General features: G+C 35.5%; 3 protein-coding genes across 5 annotated transcripts; 1 reads left to right on the top strand and 2 right to left on the bottom strand.

Moving 5' to 3' along the window:
* Positions 1-4,984: 4,984 nt before the first annotated feature.
* LOC137748545 (small ribosomal subunit protein eS30z/eS30y/eS30x) lies at positions 4,985-5,791 on the bottom strand. Its single transcript, XM_068488713.2, has 3 exons — positions 5,658-5,791; positions 5,405-5,542; positions 4,985-5,209 (listed from the first exon to the last, which is right to left on the bottom strand). The coding sequence occupies exons 1-3, from the start codon at positions 5,659-5,661 to the stop codon at positions 5,163-5,165; spliced, it is 189 nt and encodes a 62-aa protein (XP_068344814.1). The 5' UTR covers positions 5,662-5,791; the 3' UTR covers positions 4,985-5,162.
* Positions 5,792-9,316: 3,525 nt separating this feature from the next.
* LOC137747686 (lysine histidine transporter-like 8) lies at positions 9,317-12,807 on the top strand. Its single transcript, XM_068487841.2, has 5 exons — positions 9,317-10,167; positions 10,349-10,485; positions 10,595-11,022; positions 11,699-11,830; positions 12,028-12,807. Exons 1-5 carry the CDS (start codon positions 9,716-9,718, stop codon positions 12,514-12,516), a joined length of 1,638 nt encoding a protein of 545 aa, XP_068343942.2. The 5' UTR covers positions 9,317-9,715; the 3' UTR covers positions 12,517-12,807.
* A 1,509-nt stretch (positions 12,808-14,316) lies between these two features.
* LOC137747586 (protein S-acyltransferase 10) lies at positions 14,317-19,573 on the bottom strand. Of its 3 annotated transcripts, XM_068487718.2 has the most exons (11): positions 19,160-19,550; positions 18,840-18,954; positions 18,307-18,381; positions 17,993-18,064; positions 17,707-17,844; positions 17,402-17,435; positions 16,595-16,704; positions 16,059-16,145; positions 15,770-15,853; positions 15,388-15,453; positions 14,317-14,784 (listed from the first exon to the last, which is right to left on the bottom strand). In XM_068487718.2, exons 1-11 carry the CDS (start codon positions 19,242-19,244, stop codon positions 14,610-14,612), a joined length of 1,041 nt encoding a protein of 346 aa, XP_068343819.2. In that variant the 5' UTR covers positions 19,245-19,550; the 3' UTR covers positions 14,317-14,609. The 3 variants fall into 3 exon arrangements, with proteins under 3 accessions (XP_068343819.2, XP_068343820.2, XP_068343821.2); XM_068487719.2 differs by lacking the exon at positions 18,307-18,381 and having other exon boundaries at positions 19,160-19,573; XM_068487720.2 differs by lacking the exon at positions 16,059-16,145 and having other exon boundaries at positions 19,160-19,467.
* Positions 19,574-21,337: the final 1,764 nt, after the last annotated feature.

Genomic DNA, 21,337 nt, shown 5'->3' with positions numbered 1-21,337 from the left:
TGGGCCCCTTTTGTTCTTCAACTTCTTCCACAATAAACCACCCGGTTTCTGATTCAACTTCAACTGCTTCAACAAGAAATTTTGTGTGTTTGCCCTCTCTGTCATTTGTTGTTCCTAACTTCAAATGTTTAGAAAATAAAATACTCTTAGGTTCCGAACATCTAGTGATCCAAGGAGAGGGTCTTCGCCAATAAATCATAAATCCGCTTCTAAATACATTAAAAAGATTTCTTTAATGCTCACTGAAAATATTTCAAAAAAATAAAAAATTTACATTTTTTACACTAAAAAAAAAAAAAAAAACGTGTATTAACGCTTACGGTTTTCTATCGGTTTTGCAAATTCGTATATAAATCACCTTTCAACCTATTTATTTCACCTTTGCCTCACTATGAAGTTTGGAAAATTAAGGTGGGACTTTCCGTCGAGATTATTGAGTGTAGAACCTCTTTTGACAATGTTCTATGCCTCACTACTATATTTTTCACTTATTTTTTTTAGTTTTCTAAAAATGTATTTGTTGCTCAATAAACCCAAAAAATGCTTCCAAATTCATTAAAAAGTTTAACTTAATGCTCATGAAAAATATTTTGCGAAAAATAAAAAAAATTGCATTTTTGTCAAAAAAACATAGGTGTTAGGCAAACATGACGCACGCAAAACGAAGCAGCCTTAGCCCACACAAAACGAGGCGAACCATGGTACAAAAAACAAGGTGGGCTCCGCTCGCTAAAAACAGGGCCAGCTTTTGGCAAGCAAAACGAGGCGAGCTCCGTGCACACCAAAAACGACGTGAGCTCTGTGGACGTAAAAAGGGGCGAGGTTCTAGCACACAAAACGATGTAGACACCTCACATGCAGAATGAGGCAAACCCATGCACACAAGACAAGGCAAGCTCCGCGCACTCAGAATGAGGCGAACTCCTAGGTGCTTAGAAAACCAGTCGAGCTCCACGCATGAAAAAATATATTTTGAAGAACATGAATATGACAGTTTGTTGTAGTGGCAACAGAAATAAAAGAAAAATTAACAAAAATGTACAAAGCATTGCAGTGCGTAATTGACTGTGAAAACTTCTTATATTTCCCCGCATGGTTAATTTCTCTTATACATCGGTTTATAACTCTTTGGTTTTTGGTTTTTCACTTCTTTTTTTTTTTTTTTTTTTTGAGATGTCACTAAAGTATATAAGAGAAATGAGGGATGAATGAATGAAAACAAAATCTTAACGTGAAAACAACTCAAAATAGATTTTTGTTTTTATTTTTACTGTTCATTATATGTGTGTTTTTTCTTATACATTTCTCTCACCATTCTTCATCCCTAGTTTCCTTTTTTATTTTTTTCACTATTACTAAAAATTAAGTGATTATCAAACCATCATTTAAGTTGCCCCCATTTCGCACCTTTTCTTGTCGATCTTATACATATATGGGCTTAATTTGAAGTCCGTGGAACTTAGAAATATGACCAGAAAAAAAAAGAAACTAAATTGACAATCAATAGTGTGGGAAACTAAATTGACAGTCAACTAGCTAGTCAATCACCACCTGATTCATGAATTCATGGTCTTCTAAATCCTTAAGCCGCCCACTTGGAATTAATGTATCCGGGGTGTGACTTGGACACAACTAGCTACAAGCTACGTACGTGTTCAGATTTCAGAGAAACGGAATACAATTTACAATTAGTTACACCTATTTTGTTTTCCAAGTTGCATTAGATCACGTGCACAACAAATTTGTTGTAAGTTTTCCAATTGTTGTGATTGGAAGCAAACCATATAAGTCATTTTAATTTTGTAAGTTTTTCTGATGTGAGATTCTTATGAAGTTGCAGGTGGTCTTGCTTAGAGTGTCCTAGTCCATACTGAGACTAGGGAACTGGTGGATTCTATTCTCGGATTAGTGTAGGTTTTGTTTGTGCCGCGTTTGGCAGATGATATGGTCTCACCTTTGAGCGACGGCTTGTTGTGATCTTGCCTTCAAGTGATGGTTCTATGATCTTGTCTTTTAGCGGTGACTTTATGTGGTCTCACATTTGAGCGACGACTTGATGTGGTCTCATCTTTGAGCGATGATTATGTGGTCTTGTCTTTCAGCAATGACTTTATGTGGTCGTGCTTTCCAGCGATGACATTGTGTGGGCTCATCAGAGAAGATCAGTGTGCGCATTGGTATAGGTTTGTTGCGTTTATCCTTATTGTGACAAATTTGTATTGGTGCACCTATGCTTGTAGTAGCCGTGTAGGAGTTTTAAATTGATCGCTTGTTTGTGCAAATTCACTCTAGATCAATGTGTTGGTCAATGGAGCAATGTACTCAATTTGCACCCGAATATTTGTTTGTAATGATCAATGAAATACTGCTATCATTTCTTGTAAAAAAATAATAATAAATAAAAATTAGAAAATAAATAAAAAACGACATGTACGTGCTATTTGACAATAACTTACTTTAATACCTAAAGGAACGAACTCAGGATTTCGAAACTGAATGGGTTGTTAAACTTATGAACTAACAAGTCGAAAATATGTTAAATGTGATGAATGATATATTCAAAGTTAATCAATTATAATCCGAATACATGAAACATGTAGCTAGATTTGTTGGTTCTGGAGGTGTGCTTTTGGCTGAAGCTTCTGCTCCCAGGTGGAGCCTAATCCATGCTAGAAGACACGAGTGTGCTTGTGGAAGAGGATTTCCAAGTTTTTGGTGCACTATAAGTGCTGGGAAGTAGTTTAGCTGATCTTTGGTGCGGCCACCGTTTGTGGTTCCCCTTCCGTGGTGTGAGAGGAGTGGGACACAATGAAGCCAGGTGCACATGGAAAAATTCTGGGTGTGGCCATTGTTGGTGGTGGCCCTTCCGTGTTGTGTGAGAGGAGGGTGGGACACAATGGGGTCGGGTGGACATGGAAAAAGAGAACATGGGGTAGGGATGAGGGAAAGGGATCCTCTTTGGATCTCTTCCATCAAGTCCATTTATCTGTACCGTTGAAATTTGATCTAACGGCTAAAGTTATTATAACTTTTAAAGGAGCCCCCTATTTGTAGCCGTTGAATCAAATTTCAAGAACCCAGATGGATGAACTTGGTGGAAGGGGATGAGTGATCCGGTCCGAATATTCAAGAATTTTCGTATTTCAAGACAAAGACATAAAACCAAACAACACACTTTGGAGCAATTTTTCAAGAATGTTGCTAAACTCAGCCTATTATCTTATTTTTTTCAAGCCACGTATTATTGAAAATGTTAATGACATATTTATCATTTTAAAATAAAACTTTTATTTACCAAAAAAAATCTTCCAAGAAATTATACTCACATGGCATGTGCTAAGTGTTAGGTCATCTCCAATGGAGAAATCGCTTGATTTGACCAAAAACTCATCTTCAACAGATGACTCGACTATAATCCTATGGAGCTCACCACACCATTATTTAGCCAAATGCACATCAGGTTGACCAAATGTAGTCCTCCTCATCAGTTACAATAATTGATTCAAATTCAACGGCTAGATATGAAATCATCATATAGTCTAGTGGTATTCCTCTTCACTTGTAAGTGAGAAGTCTTATGTTTGATTCTCGCTAAAGCAAGTTTGAATCACATTATCACTACCCATTGTGAGGCTAAGCCCACCCCCTCCCCTTAATGTAGGTAATATCGTTTGTTTAAAAAAAAAAAAAAATTTAAGTATAAATTTACAAAATTATAATTAGCACTCTAAAAATCTCATTTGGCATTCCAAACTTTCTATAATTAGAAAGAAAAATACACTTGCAAGGAGTTTAGAATGAGATTTTTGAAGTGTTAATAACAGTTCTTTAAATTTAAAACTAATAAATTATGAGTAGTATTATACTCACCCCATTGTCTTATCTTACCAGCCACCTTATATTCCCACCCTCCATAAAAAGTGAAAAAACACAAACTCTTTCCACACCCACCAATATTCCCCAAACAACCCTACATATTTTCTTTTTAGATTTTAAAAAAAAAAAAAAAGTAAAATAATTTTAAAAAGCAATTATTATTAAGACCTTAGTTAGTTACAACAATGGAGGATGGGTGCTATTCTCGTTGATGCGAATTTGTTCTCATCATCTCTTTACACCCATGCCAAACCACCATCGACACCCCAAAACCTGCCCACCCCCTCCTCTCTCTCCCCCCCCCCCCCCACCCCAATGTCAAACGTACCAACACCCTCAAAACGACGTCACACCGATACCCAGTTCGCCACCTTGGTCGCCAACCATCGCAATACCATCAAGCCTCAATACCGCTCTGGTGCAGAATCTCTATCATTATCCACTTTAATATAAATCTTCTGTGAAATCTTCCATGAAATCCTCTGTGGAAAGCTCGTGACGAGAATTCTAACAACTCACTCAATATTGTGTTCGCCTTCCTCCACTTTGGTTCCTTGGCAACCAAAGAATATAAAACCAGTAAATGCAAGGATGGGAAAACCAAAATCACCAAATCCTATTGCAATGACTGATACAAATACAAATCCTGACAATGATTTTTCATTTTATTGGAATGTTCATTAAGGCCAAAGCAATCGCCAACTTTTAGGTCTTGGGAGGTCATTTTACCCAAGGATAAATTTGTCAATAAAATTATTATTTTCAAGTAGGTGAGAAAATAAAACAATGAAGTAAGTTTAGTAGCACTCTAAATTATTGAGAGAGTTACGTTTGGTCCATTCCGTCCAAGATGGTATATGAGCATGGTTCATTTAAAAATAATTTTTTATAAGACGGTTAGTCTGGACAGGCTATGTTTAGCCATTTTCGGTTGGGAATGGCCTTAATACCCTCTATTTAGACACGTGTATGATTAAACTTTGCTCTAAAACGTCGTTTGCTTGCCCCATTACCATAAATCAAATCCAAATTACAATTTTTTTTGTTTGCGTTTTTATGCAGTTCTAGCTTGCAGAAATTTACCCGGAAAAGAAAACGCAGAACAGAATCAACAACAAAACGAACAATAATTTGAGAACAACCCAGAAGCAACATCACATCACTGCTGATTCAAATATAACCTCCAACATAATCCAACACTTCCAAATACAACTAAACAAAAATAAAGCCTTTTGTTTCTTAATCTACGAAGACATTGTCATCTTTTCAAAGCTTGAATCTTTGCCCTACTTCTCAGACGAGTTGGGTCCCCTCTTCTTTCCGAAGCCAACCACTGCAACGATCAAACAACACACACAATGATTTAATCAAAATTAACAAAACATTGGCTTCTCATAAAACATAAATTCCCAATTGCCCTTTTCATTAAATGGTTTAATTTCACAAAATATTAACTCGACTTGTTATACAAAATTGATTTCAGGAGGATAATAAAGCTGGAATATTGGAAGGGAAACGGTGGTATTACCAGCGGTGACGAATCGGCGGTTGTATTGCAGGCGCTTGTGGGCGCGGCCGCGAGGCTTCTTCTTCTTGTCCTGCTTGGCCACTTTGGGAGTTTGGCCTCTCACCTTACCGGCACGAGCCAAAGAACCGTGGACCTTTCCTGAAGATTTTGACAAATACACACATTAATAAACAAAAAAATGGAAGATAAAAAGGTGAAGTAAATGAGACCTAAAGGGTGAGAAACGGGGCCGAAAGAGATGAACTGAGCTCACCCATGGCCGCAGAGTGGTGTAGTTGCAGAGAAGATCGGGAGGACAGGTAAACGGCGCGGCGGTTAAGAGACGAGTGCTGTGAGAAGTAGGGTTTTTGGTTGTTGCTTCGTTTTAAAGGATCGATCTTCAGATTTGTTTGTGTTCACCTAGGCCCAGCGCATTTATGTTGGGCTGAAAGAGTTTATTGAAATAAGCCCATTTCTTTTAGTTGGCCCTGTGAGATTGTTTCCGTCCACCAAATTTAACATATTCACGAGAGAATGATTAAATAACCACGATATGTCAACAAATCAATCAACAATTGGAATTTTGAAAATGACCATTTTGTGAATTTTTCTATACTTTTACTCCAGGAGGTGCGATATGAGAAATTTATGAGTGCAACTGTCATTCTGTTACGTGTTGTTTCTAATTCATGTGTTATAAGTAAATGATATGGCTAATATGTCATGTACCTATGATATTAATTAGGGAAATCGACTAAAATGATTAGAAATCAAATCCGAATTGCTAATCTGGTCAAAGTAATGATTTCAAATCTCTCCCGCATATTTTGGTAAAGTTTATGGAGTGCATTTTTAATCTCTTTTAGCTATTGTTGGATACTCTTACGGAAGACAACTCTTTATAATTTTGCTTGTTTTCTCTCTTGGTGTGAGGATAGGTAAAGTTAGTTGTTCATGCGGGATGCTCTTTTTCTTTTCGATCGGGTTGAAAGCCTCGGCAAGGTTTTTATCAAGGCCCATTTAAGCACACTATCATCTGCTTTGTACGTTTTTATCTTATATCAATAAATATCATACTTCTCTAAAAATAAAAATAAAACATTTTATCGTCCATTTCTTACTTCGTTTTTTTTTTGTAATGATTTACCTACTCCCCATATCTTGAGACTTAAAAATTCATCTCAAAAACACAACACTAGTGTTTTTCCTTATGTATGTTGCCACTCAATTGTTGAGTTGCTCTTTGGGATTGTCAATAAGTTGCCTGGTCCTTTTGATGGGTCAACAAGTTTGATCACATGGGTCGAAAACAACACATCCTCGTCTACGATGATAGGATGAAAGTAAACTTTTCCGACCACTTAGTCTCTTATCCATCCAACCAAACCAAATCAAACTTTGAGAGGAAGGAAGCGCAAATCGAATTATCTTATCCAAGTAATTAAACTGATGTTGTTGGGTAAACTGATCTTGTTGGATTATTGTTGCTGTGTCAATGTCAGAACACAAAAATGTATGTGTGACAAGACGATTTTTAACTTCTTTTTTAACTGTCTCCCACCGATACTTGAGTTAACTATTTGAATGTTTTTTCCCGATTTACAATCATGTTCATGAGAAATTTTCTCTAGTTCTGATGTCAGATGATGAAGTAAGATTATAAAGGAGGGAAATCTGAAAACTAATCAAGTATTAACTAATTGAACCAATAAATATACTGGGTAGATACAATTTGGCTTGAAAAAATAAGAGACTTTTATGCCAGCTAAGAGACGAGAATGATTTGTCGTGGTGGTTACGCATCTTAGGCTAATAATGGGACAGATGAAGGAGAGTGAAAGAGACTATTGGTGAAGCAATTATTTTGGGATAAAATGTTATTAGAGTTATAATGAAATCATCGCATAAAGATATAGAAGAAATATCTATCATGTAATGAGATATATATCTCTTTCAATTCTCTCATCACGTGATTTAACGTATTAATGTCAAGAAAATAGACACTTTTTCTTTGATAGTTTCATTTGGAAATCATCAAGCGATTATATGGGAGATGTAAAATGCCTTAAAATGGGAATTTTACATATTTTCTTTGTTGGAAAATTTTCTAATAGCAGAATGTAAATTATACATTTTCTTCAAAAGATGTAAATAAAACAATAAAAACATAATTTACATCTTTTGGTGATAAGTATCACTACTCAAGAGAGAAAAATTAAATGGAGTCTTAAATTTACATCCCTATCATTAGAGTAAAACTTTTATTACATCTACCGAAAATATAAAAAAGTTGTAAGAATAATTTTCATCTCAAAATTGCATTTCATTTTCCCATTAAATGCACACCGGCTAAATTCCACTCCAATGAAATTAGTGTGCAAAGTTGAACTGACATATCGTAAGACCAAGTTACGACTATTTATTAATTTCTTTTTGTTGTTCATTGATGCCATGTATACGAGAGTTTTAATGAAAAGCTCACGGTACTGTTTATTTTAACGAAAAATCATATTTTTACACTAAAAAATCAATACTGATACTATTCACTTTACCCTTTATTTTGTCTTTATCATTAAAACTCAAAATTTTAAAACTATTTTCATTAGTTTTCCTATATATTTATGTTTAGGATAATACATAGAAGAGAAAAACACTTTCAAACTAGACTTGGATGTTAGCTGCACTGTTTTGACTTAGGTGGCAATGATGACCGGTGTACTAATTCTAGAACTTCAAAAGTTTGAATCAAGGGGAAAGATGGTCGATGATACCAACACTACTTTTTTACCTCTGCAAATTATGTCGAAAAAGTTTGTGAAGTGCACACTTGATCTAAAATTCAACACTTGCCATTGGTAAGTCTCATCGCAGCAGCCATGCATCTTTCTCCTGGGAATATAGTTTGTGTTTAGATGCACTGAGATTTAACTATGAGATATTTCTATGCCAATTAATCACATACTCCCTCAATCCAGTCATATATACCATATCATGTTCATAAGATATTTCTGGGATGGAGACGTTGAAGCGCTCGTCCATTTTAACCTAATATATTTAGTTATTAGTCATGTGTACATAGTGAATTCGCATATAGGTATCTCCCTAACTGGAACTTCAAGATAAACATAAAACGAAAATTCTATGGAATCTGCTAAATCTCAAACCCCAAACCTTGGAAATCAAATTTTTTGTGTTAATTTTGACCTCACATGAATAGGGATTGGAATCATTTTTATTCTTTAGTGCCTTGCATTTACTAAAAATTATTTCACTATTTAATCTTCCTTTATGTTTACTAACACATATGAAATCAAACCAACTATAGAGGGGATATAGCTAGTTGATCCCACTTCATTTCCTTACTTCCTCTATTTCTAACTTATCTCTCATTTCTATTAAACAAACATGTCTTACGAATTAATAGCCAATCAAAACATAACATGATAATTTAATCTGCACAAGGTCCATGTATGTCAACAAGAAAAAAACAGTCATGCATGCACATTCCGTTTTTGGAGTAAAGTATGCCAAATATATGTTAGCATCATCATGTAGCATTTTAAAATAACATTAGAGGCGATTTTCAATTGAGTCGCTCTAGTAATGAAACTAAGGATCTCTTTTTTGAATCGCTGATGGCTATTTAAGCCAAGAAGGTGACCAGCAGGAGACTTTTTTGCTACCTTCATGTTTTGAGGGGTCTAAGAAAGTACAAATCCACGATTCCAAAAGAACACTAATATTGACCAATGTGTTTATCTTTGAAACCAACTTTGTTTTTTTAAATTTTTAATTTTCCTTTTCGAAAATATCCGCATGCTAAAATGGGACAAATAATATTAAAAAATACCCTAAGTTCTCCACAAATTACATTTAATAGCCCTTTTGGCCTCTTTCCCACTATTTCCTGAGGAGGAATACGTTGACCAAGTCATTCTCCCATACTGTAAAATTAACATGGAGCTCTAAATCCTACGTTATATTATATATGTCAAACAATTCAAATGCATAAAGCAAGAAAAATAAGCAGCCAATATTGCCCCGTCAAACAATTGCTTTAATTATTTTCCAACTAACTCACATTCTTAAGGTCATACAAAGCTGTCTGAAACGAACCAAAGAATACAGACTCCACAGCAGTTTCACAAACAAGACCCACCGGCTCTTTCCTTGTACGTACCGACTTCCATCTTTTACACTATTTGCATAACTTTCCCTTCCCTATATCCCTATATATATATTTTGCTATCTACGTTTTCTCTCCAAGCCACGGAGGGAGCTAAATAGAGTGCAAGGAGCAAGTAAAATATAGGGGAAAGCAAAATATCAAAAATGAGTAGAGAAGCAAACGAGATTAGCTCAGCTCCTATTACACCGAGGCCGGCAGCTGGGGATCCAAAGCCTCCGGTGGCACCACAGCCTGCGGTGTCTTGCCCGCCTTCGCAGTACAACTCACCGTCTTTGTCTAGGTCACCGCTTCTTGATGGAGTCTCAGATCAACCAGCTGCGGGAGGAGCCGTTGTGCCGGCCAGCAAGACCCCCAAGGGCTCAAGAACCCCAGCTGGTATAAGGACTCCAAGGATGTCTTTGACTCCATTCATGACTCCCATTGGTAGCCCAGTCAGGAAGGCTTTAAAGATGACTAGGCTTGATCCTCAGGATGCTTGGCTTCCCATCACTGAGTCTAGAAATGGCAACCAGTACTATGCTGCCTTCCACACTCTTTGTTCTGGGATTGGTATCCAAGCTTTGGTGCTTCCTGTTGCTTTCACAATTCTTGGCTGGTAACCCTCTACAAAAACCCAAAATTAGTATTCGTTTTGCAAACTTCTGATGTTGTCAAATTGTCAATCTAGACTCTATGTAATTGGGAACGTAACATGTCAAACTGTCTTTTCCGGAGCTATTAATTTTCTAATTATGGTTTCTCATAGTTTTTTTTCCCTCTTTGTGATTGATTTGCAGGTCTTGGGGTATAATATGTTTGACTCTAGCATTCATATGGCAAAGTTACACCCTATGGATACTGGTTCATCTCCACGAGAATGTAGAAACTGGAGTACGTTACAGCAGATACATGCAGCTCTTTAGTCTCACCTATGGTACGATTCCAATCAAACTTTATAAGATTTCCCCCAAGTCCATCAACGTTTTTCAAATTCAACTTTCTGCACCATTAGAGTGACTGTTTATTTATACAAAATGTTGCAGGTGACAAAATTGCAAATTGGCTAGGGATGTTTCCGATCATGTATCTATCTGGAGGCACCTGCGTGGCCTTGATAGTGATTGGTGGAGGCACTTCCAAGCTCTTCTTCCAAACTTTATGTGGGGCCGCATGCACTTCTAAGCCATTGACAACAGTGGAATGGTACTTGGTGTTCACATGTGCTGCTGTGCTGCTATCTCTCCTGCCAAACTTGAACTCCATAGCTGGAGTTTCACTGATTGGAGCTATCACTGCAGTTGGGTACTGCACAGCGATTTGGGTGGTTTCTGTATCAAAAGGCAGGCTTCCTGGAGTTTCATACGATCCCATTAGAGCTCCGAATGATGTGGATAGGGTGTTTAGTGTGCTCAATGCCCTTGGGATCATTGCTTTTGCCTTCAGAGGTCACAATCTCATCCTTGAGATTCAGGTAATTGATAATTTTCATCTTAATTAATCACTAAATTTTAATTGAATTATTTTTATAGATTCATATGAGTTGGTTCTTTCAACTCCCAATGCTTTGGCCAGTGAGAACCTGCAAAATTGGTCAAGGCATATATTTTTCAGGGTTTTTGAAGTCAGAGACTGATGCCTAACTAATTAAATTATTAAATGTGCACTACAAGTCGATGCATGTTATTGCTTTTATACATGGAAAGTGACAGTTTTGACCAACTTGAACATCTTCATATTAATAAGAATCCAACTGTCAATGAAAAAAAAAAATTTAAGAGAATGCGTAGATGCATGCAGATGTAGTACAACTGTTCTAACAATTGGAATAGTTTTAGTTTTCCCAGTTAAATATTTAATTAAAACCAACCATGACCAATCATGAATCTTTATCTTTATATAATTAAAATTGTGCAAATTCATACTTTTTTTTTTTTTTTTTCCCCTTAAAGGCTTGATCTTTAAGGATTCTTTTGCCTTTACAATGATAGTTTGTGCATCAAATCAAAAAGAAAAATTTAAATATAAGTGTGGGGGTCCTCAACTCTTAACTTATCATGATCATCCCCATCACCTAGGTTGAATAACTTTAAGTTGGAATATTCAAATCATAGACTTAGCTTTCTGAATTCAATGTTTTTGTGCTGCAGGCCACCATGCCTTCTAGTGAGAAACATCCCTCACATGTGCCCATGTGGAGAGGTGTGAAGGTGTCCTATTCAATCATTGCTGCATGCTTGTTTCCCCTTGCAATTGGAGGGTACTGGGCTTATGGTCACTTGGTAAGCACCTTAATCCTTAGTTCTTTTCTGTACAGGACGTCCGTTCTTTATCAAAGAACATGCATTCAAACATATCCTTTCTTTCGGACGTCCTACACATGGAAAATTTGTCCTGATCATAATCAACAAATGTTTAAACATGAACTATAGATTTAACTCAAAGATTTTAATATTCTGTTTTGCTCTTTTTTTAACAGATACCAGCAAATGGAGGAATGCTTCCAGCTGTGTTCCAGTTCCATTCACAAGATGTGTCACAATCCGTACTAGCGTTCATAAGCTTGTTTGTGGTGGTGAATGCACTGTGCTCGTTCCAAATCTACGGCATGCCAATGTTTGACCACATGGAGTCCCAATACACAAGCAGAAAGAAAGCTCCACTTCCATGGTGGCTGAGGTGCATTGCTAGGGCAATGTTTGGGTTCGGTGTCTTCTTCGTCGCCGTGGCAATTCCATTTTTGGGAAGTGTGGCTGGTTTGGTTGGAGGCATATCACTGCCTGTGACTTTGGCATACCCTTGTTTCATGTGGATCAAGATTAACAAGCCTAAGAAGTATAGTCCTATGTGGTGGCTAAATTGGTCTCTGGGGATTTTGGGGATCGCTTTGAGTTTGGTTTTGATTGCAGCTGGAATATATGTTGTGATTCAAACTGGGATTGAAGTCCAATTCTTCAAGCCTCACTAATAAGGCAAAAGTTATTACCAACAAAAGGAGGATTTGAGGGGAGGATTTGAAAGGGGGATTTGTGGAGAGTAAAACAGAAGGGTGGATTTGCACATTAATTTGTCTTATTGCTTAGTGAAAGAAAAAAAATATTCACAGTTGTAGTTTGCTATTGAGTATCAAGGGAAAGATCACCCAATCATATATTTTTGGTTTTTTCTTTGGGCATGGAAATGTTGTAATTGATATTATAGAATCTTTAGGTGTGTGTAATACTCAAGTAAAATTCTAAAGATTGGATTTCTCTTTTCATTTTTTGAATTTAGAAACATGACTGGTCTTTGAGATGCATAACTTTTCATTTTGATCTTTGACAATGAAAATCAAGAAAGTGGTTTCTGAGATTGGATAACCTCATTTTGGTATTTTGTGAAAAAATCTATCAATATATTCGTTAAGTGAAGGTGTTGATTTGACGAAATATCCTTAAAAAGGTGGTCATGTGTAGCTCACGTGATAATTTAACGAGGATATTGACAGAATTTTCACGAAATGACCAAATAATTTAAGGTTGACAAACTCAAAGACCACTTCTATCGATTTTCATTATTAAAGATTTTGAAGAAATACAAATCTCAAAAACTATTTTAGCTAATAACCAAACACATGTTTACATCAACTATGGTCCTATGGACCACCCTTCCTCTAGGCTGCCACTCTAATTATAAAATCAAATCCCATTAAGTTAATTAGTTAGGTGGGATAGCCTAATTGTAACCCTACACTGGTCTATTGTAGACCATGCTAGTTTTATTATTATTCAATTACACCGTTTAGCTCTTTACGTACAAGCAGTTCCCCCTTAACTACAAATCAGTAACATATTTAACTAGAACCATCAAATTTTAATAGGTTAGAAGTCTCTGGACCAACGTGTTTCTTGCCTACCAATCCAATCATTCATTTCAATATTAAATTTGCGGTCTCACAGTGCCTCATAGCTGACATCCAACTCCGGTCCTAAACATCCTACCCAAAAAGCAGGCTTCATGATACTCAAACATGGCTGCAGAGTCACAAGGGCAACAACTGCAACTTGTCAGCATGCCAAATATGGCAGTTTATTCAACTGAGATCAGCTTATTGGTCTCAGAAGGTGGCTCAAAGTCAATGCTGTCCTGTGATGAATTTTGACTAGCGGTTCAACCAGTGTGGACGCATGAAACTACGCAACTACTCGGAAAACGATCCGTAGGGAAATGGTAGGTGGATTTAATTTACGTATAGTTTTCACACCAACCATTAAAAGTAAAATTAAGAACAAGAAAATATTTAGTAGGGATTCTCACCTGGATGATATTGTGCAGGGAGGACTAGGATAAAAATACAATGAGTTTCACACTTTGGTAGAATGTGCTATGCGAACGACACAATCAAGACACTCCAACACCAATTTTTCTCCTTGCGAACGCCCTGACTTTTGATGATTCTTATTGCAAACATACCGTAAAATGCACGTGGAAACCTAGTTTGCTAGTTAATACACAAGTTATTTCTTCTTGCTCACAAATCGTAGTTTGACATGCATACAAAAAAATTTCTTTTCTTAGTTCAATGAGCTGCGTTTTCATACACGTCAAACTACGATTTGTAAATAAGAAATGACTCGTTTCATCATTTAGATGTAAGGAGCCAAATAATATTCTTTACAGTTCTCATTGTTCAACGCATTACACAAATTACATTTATATACCTTTAAACTACGTTTGAACAATGTGAAAATATTGCAGGGCTACTGTAGGAGGGAATGAATTCGGTTACTTATGGGAAGAGTTCAGCTGCGTATATAAACTGGCACAAATAATTCGGAATCTCTTATCCAGCAAAAAACAATACGATCAAAACCCACTTCATAACAAGCCTAAAGATCTAGCCTAAAATAAAGTACAAACCATAGACCCTGAACCAGTTCCGACTTAACCATTTCCGGTCACCATATTTTGGAGCTATCTAAATAAAATACATGCGCTGATGCGCAGATATGGCCCCGGTTGGTGCTCCCTATAAATTTAACGTAAAACGAATGACAAATTAATGATACAAACCTCACAATGTCAGCAACAACGACAGGTTACAACATCACAACAGGTGTAAGGTCTAGACTTTTCTTCAAGTTGCTGTGCTGTCGGAAATGGTTCCATTCTGTAATTACTGCTTCGAACGCAGCAAAACTCGTATAAATTTCTGCATGCTCCTTTACTGAAGGGATAAACTCTCTCGGGTACTCCTCTGTCGATCAAAACAAAGTGAAAAGAACTGAGAATCTAAGAGCATAACAGTCAACTAGTTTAATTCACATCTCATCACAATGTTCCTAGCCTAGTGTACGCAAGTAACCATTCTCCTATGTTTGGATAATGGATTTGCAAGTACCACGGGATTTAGGCTAAATTAGTCAGAAACTACAGAACTTCAGACAGAGGGATTTGAAATGCACTACACAATCAACATACGATTTACAAATGACTTGAATGCTAATCCCTCTCAACACATTGTATCTAGTCATCTCAAATCCCTCCCTCTCATCTTTCGTAGTTCATTACTAACTAATTTATAACAATTTGAAACACAATGATAGTTGGGGTTCTGTAGAAACACCTTGTATAGTCATTCTTTTTCTTTCATCACGCAACTTGTTCATGCATTTAAAACTTTAAACCACAAAGTAGCTATGTATAAACATATCTAACCGTATTTATATTTTTCACATATATTTTCTTTAATAATCAAATACTAAAATATATAATATGATGCTATATATTTTTAACATGCTATGACTAGTTATCTATAGTAGATAATATTAAATAGTAGAAAAGAAAAGAAAAAACTAACCTTAAATATGGGATGCGCCTTCGTCTTACAAGCTCATAAGTAGTCTGATTGGTCAGAACTAGATAACTGCAGCAAAAGAAAAAAAGAAAATGAACGTTGAACCGATACACTTCAGTTATGCTTTTAAGGTAAATGACTTTTATAATGATAGTGCTCAGTTAGATAGAACGAAGCAGGGGATCTCCCAATTCTTTAAAAAAAAAAATTTACAATAACACGACTAATGCCAGCATGATAACACGAACAGATGGCAAAGTTATCAGTGAAAGCATTAGAATTAGGTACTTCTACCAAAGTGAAATTATAAACATGTTGTCATAGCATGGAAAGAAATGCATTGCATCTAAGAAACCGGAAGCTGATGTTAAACATAAAACTTTACCTATGAAATATCAGGAGGAGGAGCAGAAAGATAATGATAATTGACAAAGTAACCAGCAGCAATATCACAATTGCATCCTTCCACCTGACAATTATACATTCGGAATCCAAATTATAATGGACACCGATTACAACAGAAAAGAAAACCCAAAATGGGAAAATAAACTTCATCACAAAACAATAAGGACTATAGTATTATATAACAAAATATAATGACATTACTATCACAATGTTAAGGGCAGAACCTAAATTGTTCCAACGAAATAAGAACCTCACAAAAAATATCATACCAAGCGACTGATATATTAGCCTTCAGGTATGTGATGTATAGGACTGCGGTCCACAGGCACAGTGCTGTCTCTTCACAAATGTACCACCTACAACATTAGCCCAAAAGACAGAAGTTCTTGAACAGGGCTTTTTACACGCAGTACTAAAATATACTGATTGCCAATCCTAGTAATAGCAACAAGACTATACAGTTTCATAAGGTTTTTGAACCATTGACAAGAAGAATAGTTTAACCAAAATTAGAATATAATTCTTTGAAGGCGAATCCAATTCAAAATAACATATTAACATGACTCAGTTAAGATATAATATTACTTTTTTACTTGAAAACCCAATAAGCATTCTTTGGAGAAAGCTACAAATCATAATAACATTATAAGAAAATGTGCAATTCTAAATTCAACAACTGGTACTCGTCTCAGCTTATCACACAACAAACAGAACATGGAATACCTTCTGTCTAATAGTCATAGACAAACTTTAAAGATGCAAATTAATTATACCCAACTTTATGTTAGTGCAAAATCACACTTACCAAAATTTACAATGATTACCCACACCAATGCATGTTCCGAGCCAAACACAATGATGATCGAACTGAAGAACACATTTGTCACAATCATGACAGTGCTTTGATCTCGGGGGCTGCATACAATTCAAAAGAAAATATAAATTTGCATTATAGGTAAGTAAGAAATCAACAGAGTAACAGCAACAAGATACACGATAGGTTCATTTCCCAGTAAATTTATGCATGGGCGATTTTATACACTAAGAATCGTGAAGCATAACCTGAAAAATAGGGGGAGTGGACATCTAGAAGATTGTGGCTAGAATCTTGTTTAGCAAGCACCGTATAAATTTGAATGCTCTAAGGTCTCTTCTGAGGAAATTCATTTGTCCCAACTCCCAAGGTCCTAATGTGAATCAGATGAAGTTTTTCAAGAACCTTGTTTGATGAGAAAGGTGGGAAATCATGGTGTTAATGACACGTGAGGAGTCCACAGAATCTTTCTCTAGTTTTCACTTTAGGATGGAAGATTGTCAGGAATTCACCTAGTCTATCAACAAAGGCATTTAAGTACAGAGGTTTCCAGGCCGAGGTGCTTAACTAGAACTATTTACTCAGTCACTCTTATAACACTGAAAGTACAGAAGCAACTATAATAGGAGAAATCTTTTATTATTGTTCGCCTCTTTCCTAAGATGGACATCTTCATGTTTCCTTCTGAATATTCCATCCTTTATAAAGTTTTGTTCCTTATTCAAAATATGTTGGCAAGAGATATAAACAACCATAAGTATCATACAAGATGAATATGTAAAATTGAGAGGGTACTACCTGCTCAACATTACAGTACGAGCAAGTCAAACTTCTGCAATAACCAAAAGGAGGCAGTCAGCAAATATATATATGTGAAATACCATGACTTATCTAGCTCTTTTACTCATCTTTTTCATTCAATCTTGTATTTAAAAGGAATTGGTTGCATTAACACAAGTTTAACTCCATTTTCCCTACCTATTTTATGTTGAAACAAACACAGTTAAGATGAAACACACAGAATAATGTGCAAACACCAAATCATCACTTTGAAATGTACAATAAAATGATACTGCTCTGATAGCTTAAAAGTAATTGCATACCTAACAGACGTTCCAGGCGGATACAAGTCCATCACAAGTTTGGTCCAAGATGTTGCATTATTTCCCAGAAGACTTCTTCCCAACTGATTCCGTTCCACTGTCACAACCACACTGCCAGTTTTGCTTGGAGCAGGCTGTCTTTGCTTAAACGTTACAGCAAGATGACATCAGAGAATTAGTTCACCACGGAATTGTAAGATCTATGCCTATAACCTTTATCATATGAACAAAGAAATAAAATTAGAAAACCAAAAAACAAAAGGAATCAAAGGAAAGTAACGCTTACTTTGAGATTCCTGATGCTTTTCTGAATATTGTATTTGACTCATTGACAGTCCTCATTGCATCCACGACAAACCTAAAAGGTAAATACAAAAAATTAATAAGTCAAAGGTAGCTGGAATTGTAATTCAAGCATCAACAACAACATCAAAGCCTTATCCCACTAAGTAGGGCCGGCGGTATGAATCCTAGAACGCCACTGTGCTCGGTTTTGCAGAATTCAAGCATCAAGTTTTAAAGAAATCAGATTACAAGCATCAAACTTGCAAATCATATTTAAACAAATATAATTTGAAGGCAGCATAGATTGACATTTACCCAGGAGAAGAACCAGAGGTAACAAAGTATTGAATCAATGTCACAACATAGAGAGTCAAATATATAGCAATATACCTGAAAAGGAGCAAAAAAAAAAAAAAAAGACAAAGTAAGGAGTAGGGTTAGGGGTAAGCAAGAAATAGATCACTTCAATAGGGTGACTCCGCCATTTGTGCCCATATATAAGATCACTGATCCTGACATTCCATAAGTCCCACCACTAGTTCAGACAGAATGTGATAACTCACTTGTAAAGCTTCACCCCCAATGCGAATGCACACGTTACTTAACAATAGGCACCGCCTTATCAATTGACACCCATCCTTGCATACGTATCGAGGTTCAATTCACTTCGTGATCTTAAACTGAAAATTGACATTATGCAACTACAACACTACAAACGGCCTATATATTTAAAAGTTCTAAAGTAACCCGTTTGCGCAAACGATCTAAAACTCTTGTTAATCAATATGTATTAGGATTTTCACCACAAATGAAATGCAATTAATAAAAGTAGAGAAGCATTAGCATACCATGGTTCCTTTTTAGTTTTCTCAATCAAACCTCCATTAAACAGAAAAATTAAGCCGGGGTATATTAGATGTAGCATCACCAATGCAACTTTTAATCCCAAAGCAGACCTCAGAGCTGAAATTCAAGTACCCAAAACATAAAAACACAATCTTTTTGAATCAACAAAAAGTCAAGCTCTATAACAATAATAAAAGGGCAAAATCCTGGACTCAATTCAGATTACAAAACTAAGTAGCTGAACCGAAACAGTCAGATTTTTGTCTTCTATTCCGATTTTTCTGAAAATAAATTACAAATTTGAAGAAGAAAAATAACTCACCGGGATCGGAGAGACAGGGAAGGAAACGGGAGCATCGCTCAAATGGTCGACACAATGAGTCCCGGCTGATGTTCACGCTCGTCATCGGACGAAATTGAAAGAGAAAATAAGGAACTGGTTACATCAGTATTCTGCAAAACTGGGTTTTCCGGGAAAATGAGTTCTTTCGCTCCAAAAATTGAACTTTCTCGGTAAAGTGATGGAATTTGGGAAAACCCAAGTGGTTAAACTGGAAGAGCAACGGACCTGCGAAAAGGGTTTGGATTTGGGTAGAAGATTGAGCTTTTTTGTCAGAGAAACTGGAAATTGAATAGGTACGCCCGTGGGCCTTTGTTCTTATGTCTAACACTTCGATTTGTCATGTGCGTGATTGCGCATACCACCCTCGTTTAAGGTTTTTCAACCCCTATCTACATTTCACTTTATTAATTAGATTAGATTGTTAATCATTATTTAGATTAGATTAATAATTATTTTCTGATTTGGCCCAATTAAAATGTCGGTCCTTGGTTTTTAAAGTCCAACAAAAATTAAATAATTGTCTGTAAAACAGTAAAAAAATGTGTTAAAATATAAGAAAAACTAATGAAAAAAACTTGAAAACTTTGAGTTTTAATGATAAAGACAAAATAAAGGGTAAAGTAAATAGTACCAGGATTGACTTTTTAATGTAAAAATATGATTTTTCGTTAAAATGAACAGTACCGCGAGTTTTTCATTAAAACTTCCTAAAATATAACTAGCTAAAATTAAGAATAAATGAATACTCACTAGTAAGTAATCAAGTATTATCGAAAGTAAACTTTCTTATTTATGAGAATGATAAGATAAAATGTTGTGATTTACTAATGCAACACAAACATGTTTTATGAGGTCTAGTGTTTCAAATTTCTTATGTGAACAAGAATTCTTTTATGTGTTGCTGGTTTACTCAAATTTTTATATGGCCGACTAATCGTGTTTTTTATTTTTTGATCTCATTCTCAACGTGTTATTTTTTATCTCATTCTCAACAAGTTAACTTTTCTTATTGTATAGAAAAACTCTAATACCTTCTATTTTATGGTTTAACCCTTGGATTTTGAGAACAGGTCGGACAATGTCTTAGCATTCGCATCATGCGTTAATGTCTGGGTAACATAAACACTACCTAAGGAAAATTCAATTTAGTTTACCTCCAAGTATATTTCTTTTGTATTCAAATTCAATTGATATGCTCATAAAATTGGATATCATGAATCAAACTTTTGGACTACACATGACAATGACATTGCCTTAGGATTCACTCTTTTACCAAAAATAAGTGTTCATACTTGAGAACGTGAAGCATTATGGTTGTAATATTTTTTTTTTTTTTAAAACGATATTATCTACATTAAAAAGATGAAAGATAAGCTTGGTCTCATAACAAATTAGTAATAATGTGGTTCAAATTCATTTTTGACGATAATCGAACCAAAATGAAGAGAAGTACTCTTAGACTGTAATACTAAGTGACATTATGGTTTTAATATTTAATTGAAAGAGATCCAAATGAAACTTTAAGTGAAGTTTTAATTATATGATTGTGTTAAGCTCATGGTTTTGTGCTTAAGCGTGTAAAATTGAACATGAAATTTAACAACTCCCAAATAAAGAGGTGTCATTAGAGGAGCCCACAGAACGTTTGGTGGTGTCCGTGCTCGACCGAAACAAGTTAGATATGTCATGCCCCGATAGGTCCTACTAATCCCCTTAACATACAACTAGCGGAAAATATTTTTTGAATCACAGCGTATTACGTACAACTTACAAATTTTAAATATATTTATATACGTGAATTGACAAAAAGAAAGTCAAATATTTGAAGTAAATGAATAATCTTAAATCATGCTAGAAAAAACTTCTCACAAATCAATCAAAACAGCTGAATTCACATAATAAAATCAATATTTCAATTTTCATCTACATTCTATTGAATTTACATTAAGAATATAGAAAATAATATTTAATAAACAACTTATTAAATCACATTATTGCTAGCCCATTGTGAGACTAAGCCCACCATCTTCCCTTAGTGTAGATAATATCGTTTGTCCCAAAAAAAAAAAAAAAAAAAAAAAAAAAAACAATCGTTTGACAACTAGTTTAATCATATTACTATGTGCATGAGACAGACTTTTTTTATAACTGACATTA

The sequence above is a fragment of the Pyrus communis genome, chromosome 2 (assembly GCF_041283825.1).
Source record: "Pyrus communis isolate YQ-2024b chromosome 2, ASM4128382v1, whole genome shotgun sequence".
In the NCBI taxonomy this organism is placed as follows: Eukaryota; Viridiplantae; Streptophyta; class Magnoliopsida; order Rosales; family Rosaceae; genus Pyrus; species Pyrus communis.
This window is presented reverse-complemented; position numbering and strand designations above follow the sequence as displayed.